General features: G+C 47.3%; 1 protein-coding gene across 1 annotated transcript; it reads left to right on the forward strand.

The window, feature by feature from the left end:
- The first annotated feature begins 5,945 nt into the window (after positions 1-5,945).
- On the forward strand, positions 5,946-6,887 carry LOC132581975 (olfactory receptor 1E16-like). Its single transcript, XM_060253486.1, has one exon. It carries the CDS (start codon positions 5,946-5,948, stop codon positions 6,885-6,887), a length of 942 nt encoding a protein of 313 aa, XP_060109469.1.
- The last annotated feature ends 9,083 nt before the right edge of the window (positions 6,888-15,970 follow it).

The following is a 15,970-nucleotide window of genomic DNA, read 5'->3' on the forward strand; positions in this document are numbered from 1 at the left end:
TTGGAAGCCAGGTACAAGATGGTGTGGCTCATCCAAGTGTTTGGGATAGCTTGATTTTGACTGTTAGCCAGCATTTAGGCTATAAGATGTGTAGCTTTAGTTACGCCTGGGGCCCTCGAGGTCTGGCAAGCTTTGCTGTGCAGAGGCAGTCCAAACCAAGCAACCAGAGTTTGTTTCCTGCCTTGAAAGTCATATGGGGTAGGGGGTCCCCTCCAAATAATTTGGCTGCGACTTCTAAGTACCTTCCGCAACCAGACTTTTAAAGCTAAATGTGGATTACCCAGCAGTATGGTGGACTCAGTGGTTTCAACCTCCTCCCTGCTATTGAAAGGGCTGGTTGGTTCCTCTGGAGAAAACAGCTCAATGGCATCAAACCCTGCTGCAGTTCCTCTAGGGTTGCCAAGTCCAATTAAAGAAAAATCTGGGGACTTTGGGGGCGGAGCCAGGAGACTTTGGGGTGGAGCCAGGAGACATTGGGGGTGGAGCCAGGAACAAGGATGTGACAAGCATAATTGAACTCCAAGGGAGTTCTGGCCATCACATTTAAAGGGACAGCACGCCTTTTTAAATGCCTTTCTTCCATAGAAAATAATTAAGGATAGGGGCACCATCATTTGGGGCTCATAGAATTGGACCCTCTGGTCCAATATTTTTGAAACTTGGGGGGTATTTTGGGGAGAAGCACTAGCTGCTATACTAAAAATCTGGTGCCTCTACCTCAAAAAATAGCCCCCCCCGAGCCCCCAATACCCATGGATCAATTCCCTATTATTCTCTATGGGAATCGTTCTCCATAGGGAATAATAGAGTGCCTAGTAGACATTTCCCTCCCCCCTCACACTTTCTAAAGGGGGGGGGAAGGCCTCCATACCGGGGAATCCCCCCTCTTTGCCCTCTCCCTCTCTCTCTCACACACAAATACTTACCGTACTTGGTCTTCTTCCAGCAGAATTTGCTCGCTGTGAAAACGAAAGCAAGGCTATCTTTCTGCTATCTGGGAGAACCGGGTTTGATTCCCCACTCCTCCACTTGCAGCTGCTGGCATGGCCTTGGGTCAGCCATAGCTCTGGCAGAGGTTGTCCTTGAAAGGGCAGCTGTTGTGAGAGCCCTCTCCAGCCCCACCCACCTCACAGGGTGTTTGTTGTGGGGGAGGAAGGTAAAGGAGATTGTGAGCCGCTCTGAGACTCTTCGGAGTGGAGGGCGGGATATAAATCCAATATCTTCTTCTTCTTCTTCTTCACAGGAAAAGAAAAGGAGGGGCTGTTCCTGTTTCCTTGCAGCCTTAAAGGGACACATTTTAAAAATGGATCCCAAGCTGTAAAACAACATGATGCCTACAGGTATGTTCTCTCTCCCCCCGCCCCCAGATCTTTTAAGAGCGGGGGAGGAGGTTTAAAATTTGGGGGTCCCCCACCAGGGCGGGAGGTTTGGGAAGCCTAGGTTCCTCCCTTCTTCAGCTACCATGACACTACTTGTAGCACGGGTTCTAACCTCTGAGCTTCAGATAGGCATCCCTCCTGGCAACCAGCAGGGGATGCAGGGGACTTACAAGGAGAAAGAGAAAGGCCTAGGCCTTCTCTCTGCCATTGATGATGTTATCAAGCCAGTGTAAAGCTGCCAAGTTCCCAACGGGGGGGGGGGGGGCATCTTCTGGTTTGGTGGGCCTTAACCCACAGGCAGGGAGGAGGCTGCAGGAAGGATCCCCACTCCCAAAGAGTCCTGTCAGCGTACAGTGCGATGACATCACCTAGAAGTGATATATTGTGTCCGGCACATTGTGCGGGGATGCTCTAGGAAATCATGGAAAACTCTGTGAGCTTTCTCCCAAATTGCTAGAGCGTCCCTGTGCAAAACCATAGAGTTTTCAGCGATTTTCTAGAGCGTCTCCATGAGACATGTCCATGTGACATCATTGCACTGCATGTGCAAGTTCCCACCAGCAGCCAGTGGGAACTTGGCAACCCTAACCTAGAGACGTCCAGGCAAAACTGTGGTATTTGGGTGAAAACTCTATGGCAAAATTGGCTTCTGATTAGACTGGAACGTTTCTTCTTAGTCAGGCCCAGGGCTTTTTTTGACCAGGAATGCACAGAAACGCAGTTCTGACTGGCTTGGCATCAGGGGGCATGGCCTAATATGCAAATATCCAAATGAGCTCCTTCTGGGTATTTTCTACAAAAAAGCCCTGCATGAAAGAATGGTGACATCAGGGGGTGTGGCCTAATATGCAAATGAGCCCCTGTTGGGCTTTTCCTGCAAATAAAGCCCTGATCAGTCATAGCTATGTTAACCCTTAAGGAGGTTACTTGAACATGATTGTGGACGTTCCAGCTAAAGCTGTGTCCCACATGAGTGTTAATGTTCTGAAGGGTAGCTAGGGAGTATATAACTTGTAGCTATTCTGCAGCCAGTGTCTGGCAAATGTGTGTGTGTTTTTAAAGGACAATATACTATAAACGGGCTAATTTGCAATGGCCTCTGGGGTTCTGTCTCAGAAGTATTCCTCTGGGTCACAGCCCTGAAAGATGCCAAGCCGTGAACAAAAGCTGATGGTGCCACCGTGCCACCCATTGTTTCATGCAATAGCAAACTGTTTGTCAGATCTGCTCAGCAGAAGACGAAGGCTTGTGTTCACCAGGAGGAAAAAGCCAAATACATTCCCTCCTTCCTGATCTCTCTGTGGGATGGTCCCGCCGTTCTTTGGCACCTACAGACTCACAAACTCTGCTGCTGCTGCAAACAGAAAGCATCTTTTTGGGTAGCATTTACCAACTGGGTAAGTAAGAGCCCTGCGGGCACCAGAAAATTCCTATCACCGATAAGCCCACTGAAGCCTCTTTATTACTTCTGTCAGGGGCACCCAGCAGGTCCCACTGAGTTGCTGTTTCTGGCTCCTACTCATGGAACCCCTCAACAACTTCCCAGACCCTGATAGCCTTGAGCAGTGCTCCCTCTCAGCTGAGTTAGTGTGAGCCAGCTCACAGATTTTTAGCCTCCAGCTCACAGATTTTTGTCTTAGCTCAGGAAGGATGATCCCAGAGCACAACAATTTAGGCAGTAACTCTAAACTTTAATGCCAGTAACTCACAATTTTAATACCAGTAGCCAAGGGTGGAATTCTAGCGGGAGCTCCTTTGCATATTAGGCCACATACCCCAGATGTAGCCAATCCTCCAAGAACTTACAAGGCTCTTTTGCATAAACTCTTGAGGATTGGCTACATCAGGGGTGTGTGGCTTAATATGCAAAGGAGCTCCTGCTAGAATTCCACCCCTGCCAATAACTCACAAAGTAGAATTCTTGTTCACAAGACATTGCAGCTTAGAGGGAACCTTGCTCCCAACTGCTGGTATTCCCAGGAGGTCCCCCATCGAAGTACTTGCCACAGTCGACCCTGCTTAGCTTCGGGCTTGCCTGGGATATCCAGGTCCTCATGTCCTGTCTTTGGGAGGAGGAAGAGCCATGGGGGGGGAGGCAGAATGATGTCAGCACTCTAAAGGAACCATCTCAGGGGGTCGGAATCCTGCACCTTCCTGGTTACACCTCCAGCGATCACATCCACCACTGTCGCAGTGTGATGGTCTTCCAGAAAAGGTGTGGCAGGATCTCCAATTGCTTCTCTTCGGTGGCAATGTCTTCATGTGCCTCACACTATCTTTCTGACAGCTACTAAATCCAAGGGCTGATCATATAACAAGAAGTACTGAAAATCAAGAAGAAAGCTGATCAATGGGTGGGTGATTCAAACTATGGGTGGGTAGGTCAGGACGGATTTCTGCTCTGCTTCATGTGGATGACACGGGCACTCTCCAGTATGTGCTTATCTTACATGAACACATGAAGCTGCCTTGTACTAAACCAGACCATCGGTCCATCAAGGTCAGTCTCGTCTGCTCAGCCTGGTAGCTGCTTTCCAGGAGCCCAGGGAAAGGTCTTTCACATCATCTGCTACCTGTGTTGGTTTTTTGTATAAATGTGCAGAGTAAATAAGCAAACAGAGAACACCATGTGTGTTTGAGATTTATAGAAAACTCTCTCTCTCTCTCTCTCTCTCTCTCGGCTTGGCTTCGCGAACGAAGATTTAAGAAGGGTGCAATAGTCCACGTCTGCTGCAGGCTCGCTGGTGGCTGACAAGACCAATGTGGGACAGGCAGGTCAACTACCTTTATTAGAAATATATAAACATAGGAAGCTTCTTTATTCTGAATGAGACCCTCAGTCCATCAAATTCAGTATTGTCTATTCAGACTGGCAGCGGCTCTCTGGGGTCTCAAGCTGAGGTTTTTCACATCGATTTGCCTGGACCCTTTTTAGTTGGAGATGCTGATGATTGAACCTAGGGCCTTCTGCTTGCCAAGGAGATGCTCTACCACTGAGACACCGTCCCTCCCCATTTTGAAAAATAAGGGAAGGAAGGTACATAGGAAGAAGAAGGGGAATTCCCAGAGATAGGAGTTGGGGATGGAAGAAAGGAAGGAGAAAGCAGAAGAGACAGCACCTGGTCTGGCTTTGAGTTGGCACTGATTGTTCTCTTTCTCTCCCTGGTGGGTTCAATGCCTAGGAGAGGAAGGGGGGAAAGGTGCTGTTGCTTTCTTCTGCTGCCACCAGCTTTCTGTCTGGCCAGCTTTTTCTCTGTCTTGTGCTGGAGCCTTCTGCCCCCATCTAACGCTTCCCCTCTTCCCTTAATTGATTGCCTGGATTCTTCTTTGCCCCACCCCATCAGTATTGGTGGCTGCCTTCGTATTAACCAAGATCCAGTTGAGGACCACGTAACCTCCTCTTCCATTTTGAAAAACGTTTATCTACAAACCTAGGGGTTTCTCTGGGCTTGGATGAAGATGACTTCTTTCCATACTGGCCCCATTTTGTGGGGTTTTTATAAACAGAACTCAGAGGGAAATGTAGATTTATTTTTAAAAAGAAATCCTGAATTATCAAAGATTTCAGCTTTTCACGGCTGGTAACATCATTAGGGTTTGTAGAATCTTTCGGGATCAAGTGCCGTGTTCTACTGGAGAAAGTTTTCCTTCCAGACGTTTTGTTCTCAGCTGTGGAGAACATCCTCAGTGGCGTTGCAGCCAGAGCAGGCGCTGAGCAGGCGCTCAGACCTTCTTGGCTGCTGTGCATTGAATGGGGCCAGGGCTGCTGGAGAGCTGCTATTTGTAGGCTGGAGGGGGTGTGATGAAAGGGCAATTTTCATCCACCAAACTTGGTACCCAGCTCTGCAAAACACCCTACAGACTATAAATTGCAGAAAGTCTCAGAACAACCAGCAAATTCCACAGAACAATCAGCACAGTCAACAACCATCTTCCTTATCTTCAAACCCCTTCCAACCTTCCCAGCAATTAACACAGAACAATGGTCACATTCAACAGCCAGTTTCCTTATCACTACCCTTCCAGGAAGCCCCACCAAACAATGGGCACATCCACAAACCAATTGCCCTTTCATCACACCCCCTCCAGCCTACAAATAGCAGCTCTCCAGCAGCCCTGGCCCCACTCAATGCACAGCAGCCAAGAAGGTCTGAGCGCCTGCTCCGGCTGCAACACCACTGAGGATGTTCTCCGCAGCTGAGAACGAAACGTCTGGAAGGAAAACTTTCTCCAGTAGAACATGGCACTTGATCCCGAAAGATTCTACAAACCCTAATAAATCCTGAATTCCTGATCCAGAGCCTCACAGTTCTGAATCTGAATTCTGACAGTATATCTTGAGGCTGACACATGTATCTTGAGTGGCAGGAATAATGGATGCATCAGGGAGAGAAACACAGAAATGTGAATCAAAGAGAGAATACATTCTAGAAGGATTCTCCCAAAGTTTGCTCATTTGGTAGCTACCTTGATAATAGTGGGAGGGAGAAATGTGAATCTTGGGATTAATTAGCCATACTTGGCTTCATGGCTCTAACTTTCTTTCAATTTCCTCACTTCAGCAGCATGAGTCCAATGAATCACAGGAACACAACAGAAGTTTCTGAGTTTCTCCTCCGAGGTTTTACATCCCAGCCAGAGGTCCAAAGGCTTCTCTTCCCTCTCTTCCTTTCTGTCTATCTGCTCATCCTCCTGGGAAATGTCACAATCATCTTGTTGATCCGCTCCAACACGCAGCTCCTCCAGACTCCCATGTACTTCCTGCTCAGCCACCTTGCCCTAGCTGACCTTGGTTTCACCTCCACCACCATCCCCAAGGCATTAGATAACCTGCTGTCTCAGAAGAAGACTATCTCCTACCGTGGTTGTCTTTCTCAAATATATTTCTATTCATTTTTTGGCAACTCAGACAGCTTCCTACTGGCTTCCATGGCCTACGACCGTTATGTGGCTATCTGCTGCCCGCTACGCTATTCTAACATGATGAGCCACAGGCGTTGCCTTCAACTGGCCACAGTGTCCTGGCTTCTCCCCATAATTGACTCACTGCTTTATACTCTTTTGCTATCCCATGTTGAGTTCTGTGACCCTGAAGAGATCCCTCATTTCTTCTGTGATCTTGTCCCATTATTGTCTGTCTGCTGCTCTGATACGAGCCTCATAGAAACACTTCTGCTGACTGAGGGGATGGTGGATATCCTGGGGCCCTTTGTGGTCATTATTCTTTCGTACGCCCTCATCTTTTATTCCATCATGAAAATTCCATCTGCCGTCGGGAAGCGCAAGGCTTTCTCCACATGCGGGTCCCACATTTGCGTGGTGGTCTTGTTCTACGGCACTGTAAGCTGGGTGTATTTAAAGCCGAATTCCAAGAACTTAGACTACCAGGACACAGTGGCAGCTGTGATGTATACCATGGTGACCCCCGTGTTGAATCCTTTCATCTACAGCCTCAGGAACAGCGAGATGAAGACGGCCATGAAGAGGGTCATTATGCGGCATTTTTGATGATGTGTTAAAGGGCCAAACCATTGGATTATGCTATAGCCTCAATTCTCCACATTTCCCTGTTAAGGGGAAAATGCTATTGAAAGATTTCAAATCTGACTCCACTGAGAACAAGAGAAAGAAATTTTACTTAAAAAATAGAAGCCCATCTTACATGGCACATTCATGTAGAGACATTTTGATTTATTGTGAATAGATTAACTTCATAAAGGTTATCTTGCTATTGTTTGAAGCCCAGGTAAGAGAGAGAAGAAGAGAGGTCCCTTAAAAGATGACACAGAAGGCAAACAACAGTCAAAGAGACTGAGCATCTAACTGATGATTAGGTGGGGTCTACTGCCAAATGGGAGAATTCTCTTAACTCTTTTCCTCCCAGAGTCACAATTGAGAATGACACGTTTACACATCAATCTCCAATTTTGATATATTTATATGCTTCACTGTTTTCCTCCAGAATTAAATCCAAACAATGGTGACTTAATAAACTTAACTTGTTATTCCTCTTTGCATTTGTTAAAATATCCTCATTATGTAGTATGCTAATTTGCTGTTCAGCCTCTGCCACCCCTGGTGGAGCCAACTCCTAGGCAATGTTAGAGCCTTGAAGGACCTTACCCAGTTCTGCAAGGCCTGTAAAACAACGTCATTTCGAATGGCCTTCAACCAAAATCTGTAAATGCCCAACACTTTTAAAGAATGGCATGATGTTCGCACCAAACTGTTGTTTTAAAGCTGCACTAATAATTTTAAATTGTAACCTGTCTTAACTTCTAATGGGCATGATTGTGATTGTTTTTATTGTTTTATTGTTAACATTATGATGCTGTTAGCCGCCCTGAGCCTGCTTCAACAGGGAGGGCGGGATATAAATGTGAAAAATAAATAGATAAATATATGTATGGCCTGTAAATTCCATTTCATTGGAATTGAGGAAGTGTGTGTGCACACGAAAGCTCATACCTTGAATAAAACTTTGTTGGACTTAAAGGTGCTACTGGACTCAAACTTTGTTCTAGAAAGTGTGGTTGGCAAGAGATGTTTTCTCCCCTTACAATGGCTATCAGCAGCTTTCCATGATTTCTATCCATGAAATGGCACTGAGTGGGGGGAATTAATTCCCCTTGGCTGCTTTTCAGCCTTAAAAGAAAGCATTGGGAAACCAAGATGGGCCCAGTTTTTCCTGTCTATGGCAAGTGAAGCAAAAGTCCTTTGGACAGAGCTTCGTAGATGTTGCTTGCCTTTTGGTTGCATGGCAGAACATTGAACTTGTGGTGGTGGTGATGACCAGAATGCAGGGATTAGCTGGAATCCTCTGCGAGATTAGGAGGTTGTAATACACACAGAGACACACTGGCCTTCTTGGGTTGGTTTTTTGAATTGAAATCACAGGAATTTCAGGATCTGGATGGTATATCCTTAGTTTTTTCTTGTTCAAATCCCCAGCTGCCTTGGAAATTCCTGGGTGTCCTGTTTTTCTGCCTTCAGCTGAACTTACTGCACAGGTTTCTTGTTAAGACAATGTTGCTAAGACAATGGAGGAAGAAGGTTAGTCAGTGTTATACCCTGCCCTTCACTACTTGAAGGAGTCTCAAAATGGTTTACGATTACTTTCCCTTCCTCCCCTCCCCAAAGCCCACCCTCCTTAGGCTCCACCCCCAAAATCTCCAGGTATTTCCTAAGCCATAGCAGGCAGCCCTACCACAGGCCCCTGTCTTCAGACAGGACCTTCTATCACTGCTCTCTTCTACCTTCTTCTTTAGCACTTTTCCCTCCACAGTCACCTGTCTGCGTAGGTCCCAGGGTGGAGTTGTGATTAGAGTCCCAGACTAGGATGTGTTACAAAGCCATTTTGTACCACTATTACCTCAGAATTTTTCTAATTTTTGTTCCTGAACATCATCTTTTATCCACAAAACCATTACAGAATGGTACATTTGTGGTGAACTTTTCACAGGATTTTTGGTGGTTTCTTCACAACACGGGATGGCAAACAAGCCAATTAAGAGCAAGAGCAATATTTTGTGTGGTTGGTTAGAGAAATGAACCTAGCCAGTTGTCCATTTACACAGTCAATTAGAATTGCCTATGTGCTGGCGTCACTAAAGGCAAAGAAACTCAATACAGAACAAGGACACTTTTTCCAATGCTATAATATGTATATATATACACACAATCTCTATTACCTGCCCCTCCCACAACAGACACCCTATGAGGTAGGAGGGGCTGGGAGATCTCTTACAGCAGCTGCCCTTTCAAGGAGAACTCCTATGAGAGCTATGGATGACTCAAGGCCATCCCAGCAGCTGCAAGTGGAGGAGTAGAAATCAATGAGTTCTCTCAGATAAGAGTCTGCACAGTTAACCACTACAGCAAATTCCCTAAATACAAATCAAAATCACTTAATGCCCTAAATAAAAATAAATAAATAATAAAAAGTTGCAATGATGCTCTGGTTTGCTGAGCAGGACTGGAAGGGGTCCCCCCCACACACTCTGCTTTTATCCCCCTGGGAAATATGCATGGAGTTCACATTCAGACTAAACGTGCAAACATGTCTTAGGATGCAATTCAATGCATCGTGACCTGAGAGTAAAGACCATTGAACGTCATAGGATCTTCTTCTGAATAGACAAGCATAGGATTGTACCAGTAGAATGCTTGGTAGCTCACTAATCTTACCAGGCAAGAGGTTGACATCCCTGAATCCAGAGTTAACCTTTTGATGGCATATTCATGATCCAAAATTTATTCCGGGGGTGGTGGGGTTCTAGGGAGCACATTGAGGCTATCATCCTGTGCTAAGTAACTCAGGACTTTATAGCCACTGTGAATATATATAGGCCTGGGTGACTCCACATGATGGTTGCTACATGATGGTGCTTAGTTGCCTAGAGTTTCATGGGGAAATGCTGATCACCATGGCTTTTTTGGAAGAAAAAGCCCAGCAGGAGCTCATTTGTGTATTAGGCCACACCCCATGACATCACCATTGTTTCACACAGGGCTTTTTTTGTAGAAAAACTCATTTGCATATTAAGCCACACCTTGTGACACCCAGCCAGCCGGAACTGTATTCCTGCTAAAAAAAAAAGCCCTGCTGATCACCCACTCCCAAGAGAACATTCTCTCTCTTTCCCACTCTTGTTAGCAGCACTTCCCTTCAGAGCCTTCTTCCCCGCATTGGAAGCCAGAAACAAGATGGTGTGGCTCATCCAAGTGTTTGGGATAGCTTGATTTTTACTGTTAGCCAGCATTTAGGCTATAAGATGTGTAGCTTTAGTTATGCCTGGGGCCCTCAAGTTCTGGCAAGCTTTGCTGTGCAGAGGCAGTCTAAACCAAGCAACTAGAGTTTGTTTCCTGCCTTGAAAGTCATATGGGGGAGGGGTCCCCTCCAAAAAATTTGGCTGCGACTTCTAAGTATCTTCCGCAACCAGGCTTTTAAAGCTAAATGTGGATTACCCAGCAGTATGGTGGACTCAGTGATTTCAACCTCCTCCCTGCTATTGAAAGGCCTGGTGGGTTCCTTTGGAGAAAACAGCTCAATGGCATCAGACCCTGCTGAGGTTCTTCCCTTCTTCCTCCCTACCATGACACTACTTGTAGCATGGGTTCTAACCTTTGAGCTTCAGATAGGCATCCCTCCTGGCAACCAGCAGGGGATGCAGGGGACTTACAAGGAGAAAGATTAGATTAGATTAGATTAGATAATTTTATTTATATCCCGCCCTCCCCGCCGGGGCAGGCTCAGGGCGGCTAACAGTAACAGTAACATTCCATTGTATAAAAACAAGGTTACATTCAACATTAAAATTCTAATAGATTTAAAATTAATTACAGTTATAAAAGTGCTAATGCTATTGCTATTTGTTCTTTATTATGATGGCGGTATCATTAGTACTTAATTTTCTACATCATCGAAAGCCAGTCGGAAGAGGAAAGTCTTGCAGGCCCTGCGGAATTGTTCAAGATCCCGCAGGGCCCGCATTTCCTCTGGAAGTTGGTTCCATAAGCTCGGGGCCACAGAGGAGAAGGCCCGATTGCGGGTGCATTGCAACTTCACCTCTCTTGGTCCGGGGATAGTCAGCAAGTTTTTTCCAGCTGACCTCAGTGCTCTCTGGGGTTCATATAGGGAGAGACGGTCCCTGAGGTAGACAGGTCCTCGACCATATAGGGCTTTAAAGGTAATGACCAGCACTTTGTAACGAACCCGGTATATAACTGGCAGCCAGTGCAGCTCGCGCAGCCCAGGCTGTATGTGCTCCCATTTAGGGAGCCCCAACAGTAGCCTGGCCGCTGCGTTCTGCACCAGCTGCAGCTTCCGGGTTCGGTACAGAGGCAGCCCCATGTAGAGGGCATTACAGTAATCCAGTCTCGAGGTGACCGTTGCGTGAAGTACCGTTGCCAGATCTTGGCGCTCTAGGAAGGGAGCCAACTGCCTTGCCCGCCTCAGGTGGAAGAAGGCTGACTTGGCAGTGGCTGCAATCTGGGCCTCCATTGATAATGAAGGCTCCAGTAAAACTCCCAGACTCCTAACCCGGTGCGCCGCTTTCAGCGGCGCCCCGTCGAAGACCGGAAGAGGTGTTTCCCCTTCCCGGGCGCCCCGACCCAGACAAAGGACTTCTGTCTTCGCTGGGTTCAATTTCAGCCCGCTCCTCCTCAACCACATTGCCATATCCTGCAGGGCCCGGTCTAGATTCTCAGGGACGCAGTCAGGCCGGCCGTCCATTAGCAGATAGAGTTGGGTGTCATCTGCATATTGATGGCACCCAAGTCCGTATCTCCTGGCAATCTGGGCAAGAGGGCGCATGTAGATATTGAATAATATTGGTGAGAGAACTGCCCCCTGAGGCACTCCACAGTCCAGTGTGCGCCTCCGGGACCGCTCGCCACCAATTGCCACCCTTTGTCCCCGATCCTCGAGGAAGGAGGAGAGCCATTGTAAGGCAGACCCCCTCACCCCTATATCGGCGAGGCGGCGGGTCAGTAGCCGATGGTCGACCGTGTCGAACGCGGCCGACAGGTCTAACAACATCAGCACCGCCACACCGCCCCGATCCAGATGCCGTTGGAGATCGTCTACCAGGGCGACCAGTACTGTCTCCGTCCCATAGCCCGGGCGAAAGCCGGACTGGCAAGGGTCTAGGATGGAAGCGTCATCCAGAAAGCTCTGCAACTGCGACGCCACTGCCCTCTCAATTATTTTACCTAAAAACGGTAAATTAGAGACCGGTCGGTAGTTTGCCAATTCGGCCGGATCTGCTGTAGTTTTTTTCAGGAGGGGTCGGACCAAAGCCTCTTTCAGGGATGATGGAAAACGCCCCTCTGAGAGGGATCTATTTATGATGTCCCGTAAAGGACATTCAAGCTCCCTCAGGCAAGATTTAATTAGCCAGGAGGGGCATGGGTCCAGATCGCAAGTTGTAGGGCGCGCAGAGGAGAGAAGAGAAAGGCCTAGGCTTTGTCTCTGCCATTGATGATGTTATCAAGCCAGTGTAGGGCTGCCAAGTTCCCACCACGGGTGGGGGATCCTCTGGTTTGGTGGACCTTAACCCGCTGGCAGGGAGGAGGCTGCCGGAAGGATCCCCACCCCCAAAGAGTCCTGTCAGCCTGCAGCATGATGATGTCACCTGGAAGTGATATATTGTGGCAGCCACATTGTGCGGGTATGTTCTAGGAAATAATGGGAAATTGTGAGGTTCCTTCCAAATTGCTAGAGCATCCCTGTGCTAAACCATAGAGTTTTCAGCGATTTTCTAGAGCATCTCCATGAGACATGCCCAGCACAATACGTCACTTCCAGGTGACGTCATTGCACTGCATGTGCATGTTCCCACCAGCAGCCAGTGGGAACTTGGCAACCCTAACCTAGAGACATCCAGGCAACACTCTGGTATTTGGGTGAAAACTCTATGACAAAATAGTCTTCTGATTAGACTGGAATGTTTCTTCTTAGTCAGGCCCAGGGCTTTTTTTGAGGAGGAATGCACATGAACGCAGTTCCGACTAGCTTGGCATCAGGGGGTATGGCCTAATATGCAAATGAGCTCCTGCTGGGTGTTTTCTACAAAAAAGCCCTGCATGAAACAATGGTGACATCAGGGGGTGTGGCCTAATATGCAAATGAGCCCCTGTGCAAATAAAGCCCTGGTCAGACATAACTATGTTAACCCTTAAGGAGGTTACTTGAACATGCTTGTGGCCATTCCAACTAAAGCTGTGTCCCACAAGAGTGTTACTGTCCTGAAGGGTAGCTAGGGAGTATAGACTTGTAGCTATTCTGCATCCAGTGTCTGGCAAATGTGTGTGTGTTTTTAAAGGAGTATATACTATAAACGGGCTAATTTGCAACGGCCTCTGGGGTTCTGTCTCAGAAGTATTCCTCTGGGTCACAGCCCTGAAAGATGCCAAGCCGTGAACAAAAGCTGATGGTGCCACCGTGCCACCCATTGTTTCATGCAATAGCAAACTGTTTGTCAGATCTGCTCAGCAGAAGACGAAGGCTTGTGTTCACCAGGAGGAAAAAGCCAAATATATTCCCTCCTTCCTGATCTCTCCGTGGGATGGTCCCGCCGTTCTTTGGCACCTGCAGACTCACAAACTCTGCTGCTGCTGCAAACAGAAAGCATCTTTTTGGGTAGCATTTACCAACTGGGTAAGTAAGAGCCCTGCGTGCACCAGAAAATTCCTATCACCGATAAGCCCACTGAAGCCTCTTTATTACTTCTGTCAGGGGCACCCAGCAGGTCCCACTGAGTTTCTGGCTCCTACTCATGGAACCCCTCAACAACTTCCCAGACCCTGATAGCCTTGAGCAGTGCTCCCTCTCAGCTGAATTAGTGTGAGCCAACTCACAGATTTTTAGCCTCCAACTTACACATTTTTGTCTTAGCTCAGGAAGGATGACCCCAGAGCTCAATAATTTATGCTGTAGCTCTCAACTTTAATGCCAGTAACTCACAATTTTAATACCAGTAGCCAGGGGTGGAATTCTAGCAGGAGCTCCTTTGCATATTAGGCCACACACCCCTGATGTAGCCAATCCTCCAAGAACTTACAAGGCTCTTTTGCATAAACTCTTGAGGATTGGCTACATCAGGGGTGTGTGGCTTAATATGCAAAGGAGCTCCTGCTAGAATTCCATCCCTGCCAATAACTCACAAAGTAGAATTCTTGTTCACAAAACTCTGCAGCTTAGAGGGAACCTTGCTCCCAACTGCTGGTATTCCAAGGAGGTCCCCCATCCAAGTACTTGCGACAGTCGACCCTGCTTAGCTTCTGAGATCTGATGACATCGGGCTTGCCTGGGATATCCAGGTCCTCATGTCCTTTCTGATAGGTGTCTTCGGGAGGAGGAAGAGCCATGGGGGGAGGCAGAATGATGTCAGCACTCTAAAGGAACCATCTCAGGGGGTCTGCATCCTGCACCTTCCTGGTTACACCTCCAGCAATCACATCCACCACTGTCGCAGTGTGATGGTCTTCCAGAAAAGGTGTGGCAGGATCTCCAGTTGCTTCATTTTGGTGGCAGTGTCTTCATTTGTCTCACACTATCTTTCTGATGTCTACTAAATTCAAGAGCTGATCACATAATAAGAAGTACTGAAAATCAAGAAGAAAGCTGATCAATGGGTGGGTAGGTCGGGAAGGATTTCTGCTCTGCTTCTTGTGGTTGATACAGGCAATGTCCAGTATGTGGTTATCATACATGAACACATGAAGCTGCCTTATACTGAACCAGACCATCGGTCCATCAAGGTCAGTCTCGTCTGCTCAGCCTGGTAGCTGCTTTCCAGGAGCCCAGAGAAAGGTCTTTCACATCATCTGCTACCTGTGTTGGTTTTTTGAATAAATGTGCAGAGTAAATAAGCAAACAGAGAACACCATGTGTGTTTGAGATTTAAAGAAAACTACCTTTATTAGAAATATATGAACATATGAAGCTGCCTTATACTGCATCAGACCCTCAGTCCATCAAAGTCAGTATTGTCTATTCAGACTGGCAGCAGCTCTCCAGGGTCTCAAGCTGATGTTTTTCACATCTATTTGCCTGGACCCTTTTTAGTTGGAGATGCTGATGATTGAATCCTGGGCCTTCTGCTTACCAAGCAGATGCTCTACCACTGAGCCGCCGTCCCTCCACATTTTGAAAAATAAGGAAGGGAAGGTACATAGGAAGAAGGGGAGTTACATAGGAAGAATTCCTTCCTTCCTTCCTTCCTTCCTTCCTTCCTTCCTTCCTTCCTTCCTTCCTTCCTTCCTTCCTTCCTTCCTTCCTTCCTTCCTTCCTTCCTTCCTCCCTCCCTCCCTCCCTTCCTAGAGCTAGGAGTTGGGGATAGAAGAAAGGAAGGAGAAAGCAGAAGAGACAGCACCTGGTCTGGCTTCGAGTTGGCACCGATTGTTCCCTTTCTTTCCCTGGTGGGATCAATGCCTGGGAGAGGAAGGGGGGAAAGGTGCTGTTGCTTTCTTCTGCTGCCACCACCTTTCTGTCTGGCCAGCTTTTTCTCTGTCTTGTGCTGGAGCCTTCTGCCCCCATCTAACGCTTCCCCTCTTCCCTTAATTGATTGCCTGGCTTCTTCTTTGCCCCCACCCCATCACTATTGGTGGCTGCCTTCGTATTAACCAAGATCCAGTTGAGGACAACGTAGCCTCCTCTTCTATTTTGAAAAACGTTTATCTACGAACCTCGGGATTTCCCTGGGCTTGGAGGATAATTACCTCATTCCATTGTGTGGCCCCATTGTGTGGAGTTTTTAAAAACAGAACTCAGAGGGAAATGTAGATTTATTTAAAAAAAGAAATCCTGAATTCCTGATCCAGAGCCTCATAGTTCTGAATCTGAATTCTGACACTACATCTTGAGGCTGATATATGTATCTTGTGTGGCAGGAATAATGGATGCATCAGGGAGAAACACAGAGATGTGAGTCAAAGAGAGAATATGTCCTAGAAGGATTCTCCCATAGTTTGCTCATTGGGTAGCTTACCTTGATAATAGTGGGAGGGCGAAATGTGAATCTTGGGATTAATTAGCCATACTTGGCTTCAGGCCTCTAACTTTCTTGCAATTTCCTCACTTCAGCAGC

The sequence above is a fragment of the Heteronotia binoei genome, chromosome 13, assembly GCF_032191835.1.
Source record: "Heteronotia binoei isolate CCM8104 ecotype False Entrance Well chromosome 13, APGP_CSIRO_Hbin_v1, whole genome shotgun sequence".
NCBI classification, from domain to species: domain Eukaryota; kingdom Metazoa; phylum Chordata; class Lepidosauria; order Squamata; family Gekkonidae; genus Heteronotia; species Heteronotia binoei.

Bases quoted from the DNA above. Each gene is read 5' to 3' on its own strand.
- LOC132581975 (XM_060253486.1), top strand. From the start codon at position 5,946: ATGAGTCCAATGAATCACAGGAACACAACAGAAGTTTCTGAGTTTCTC.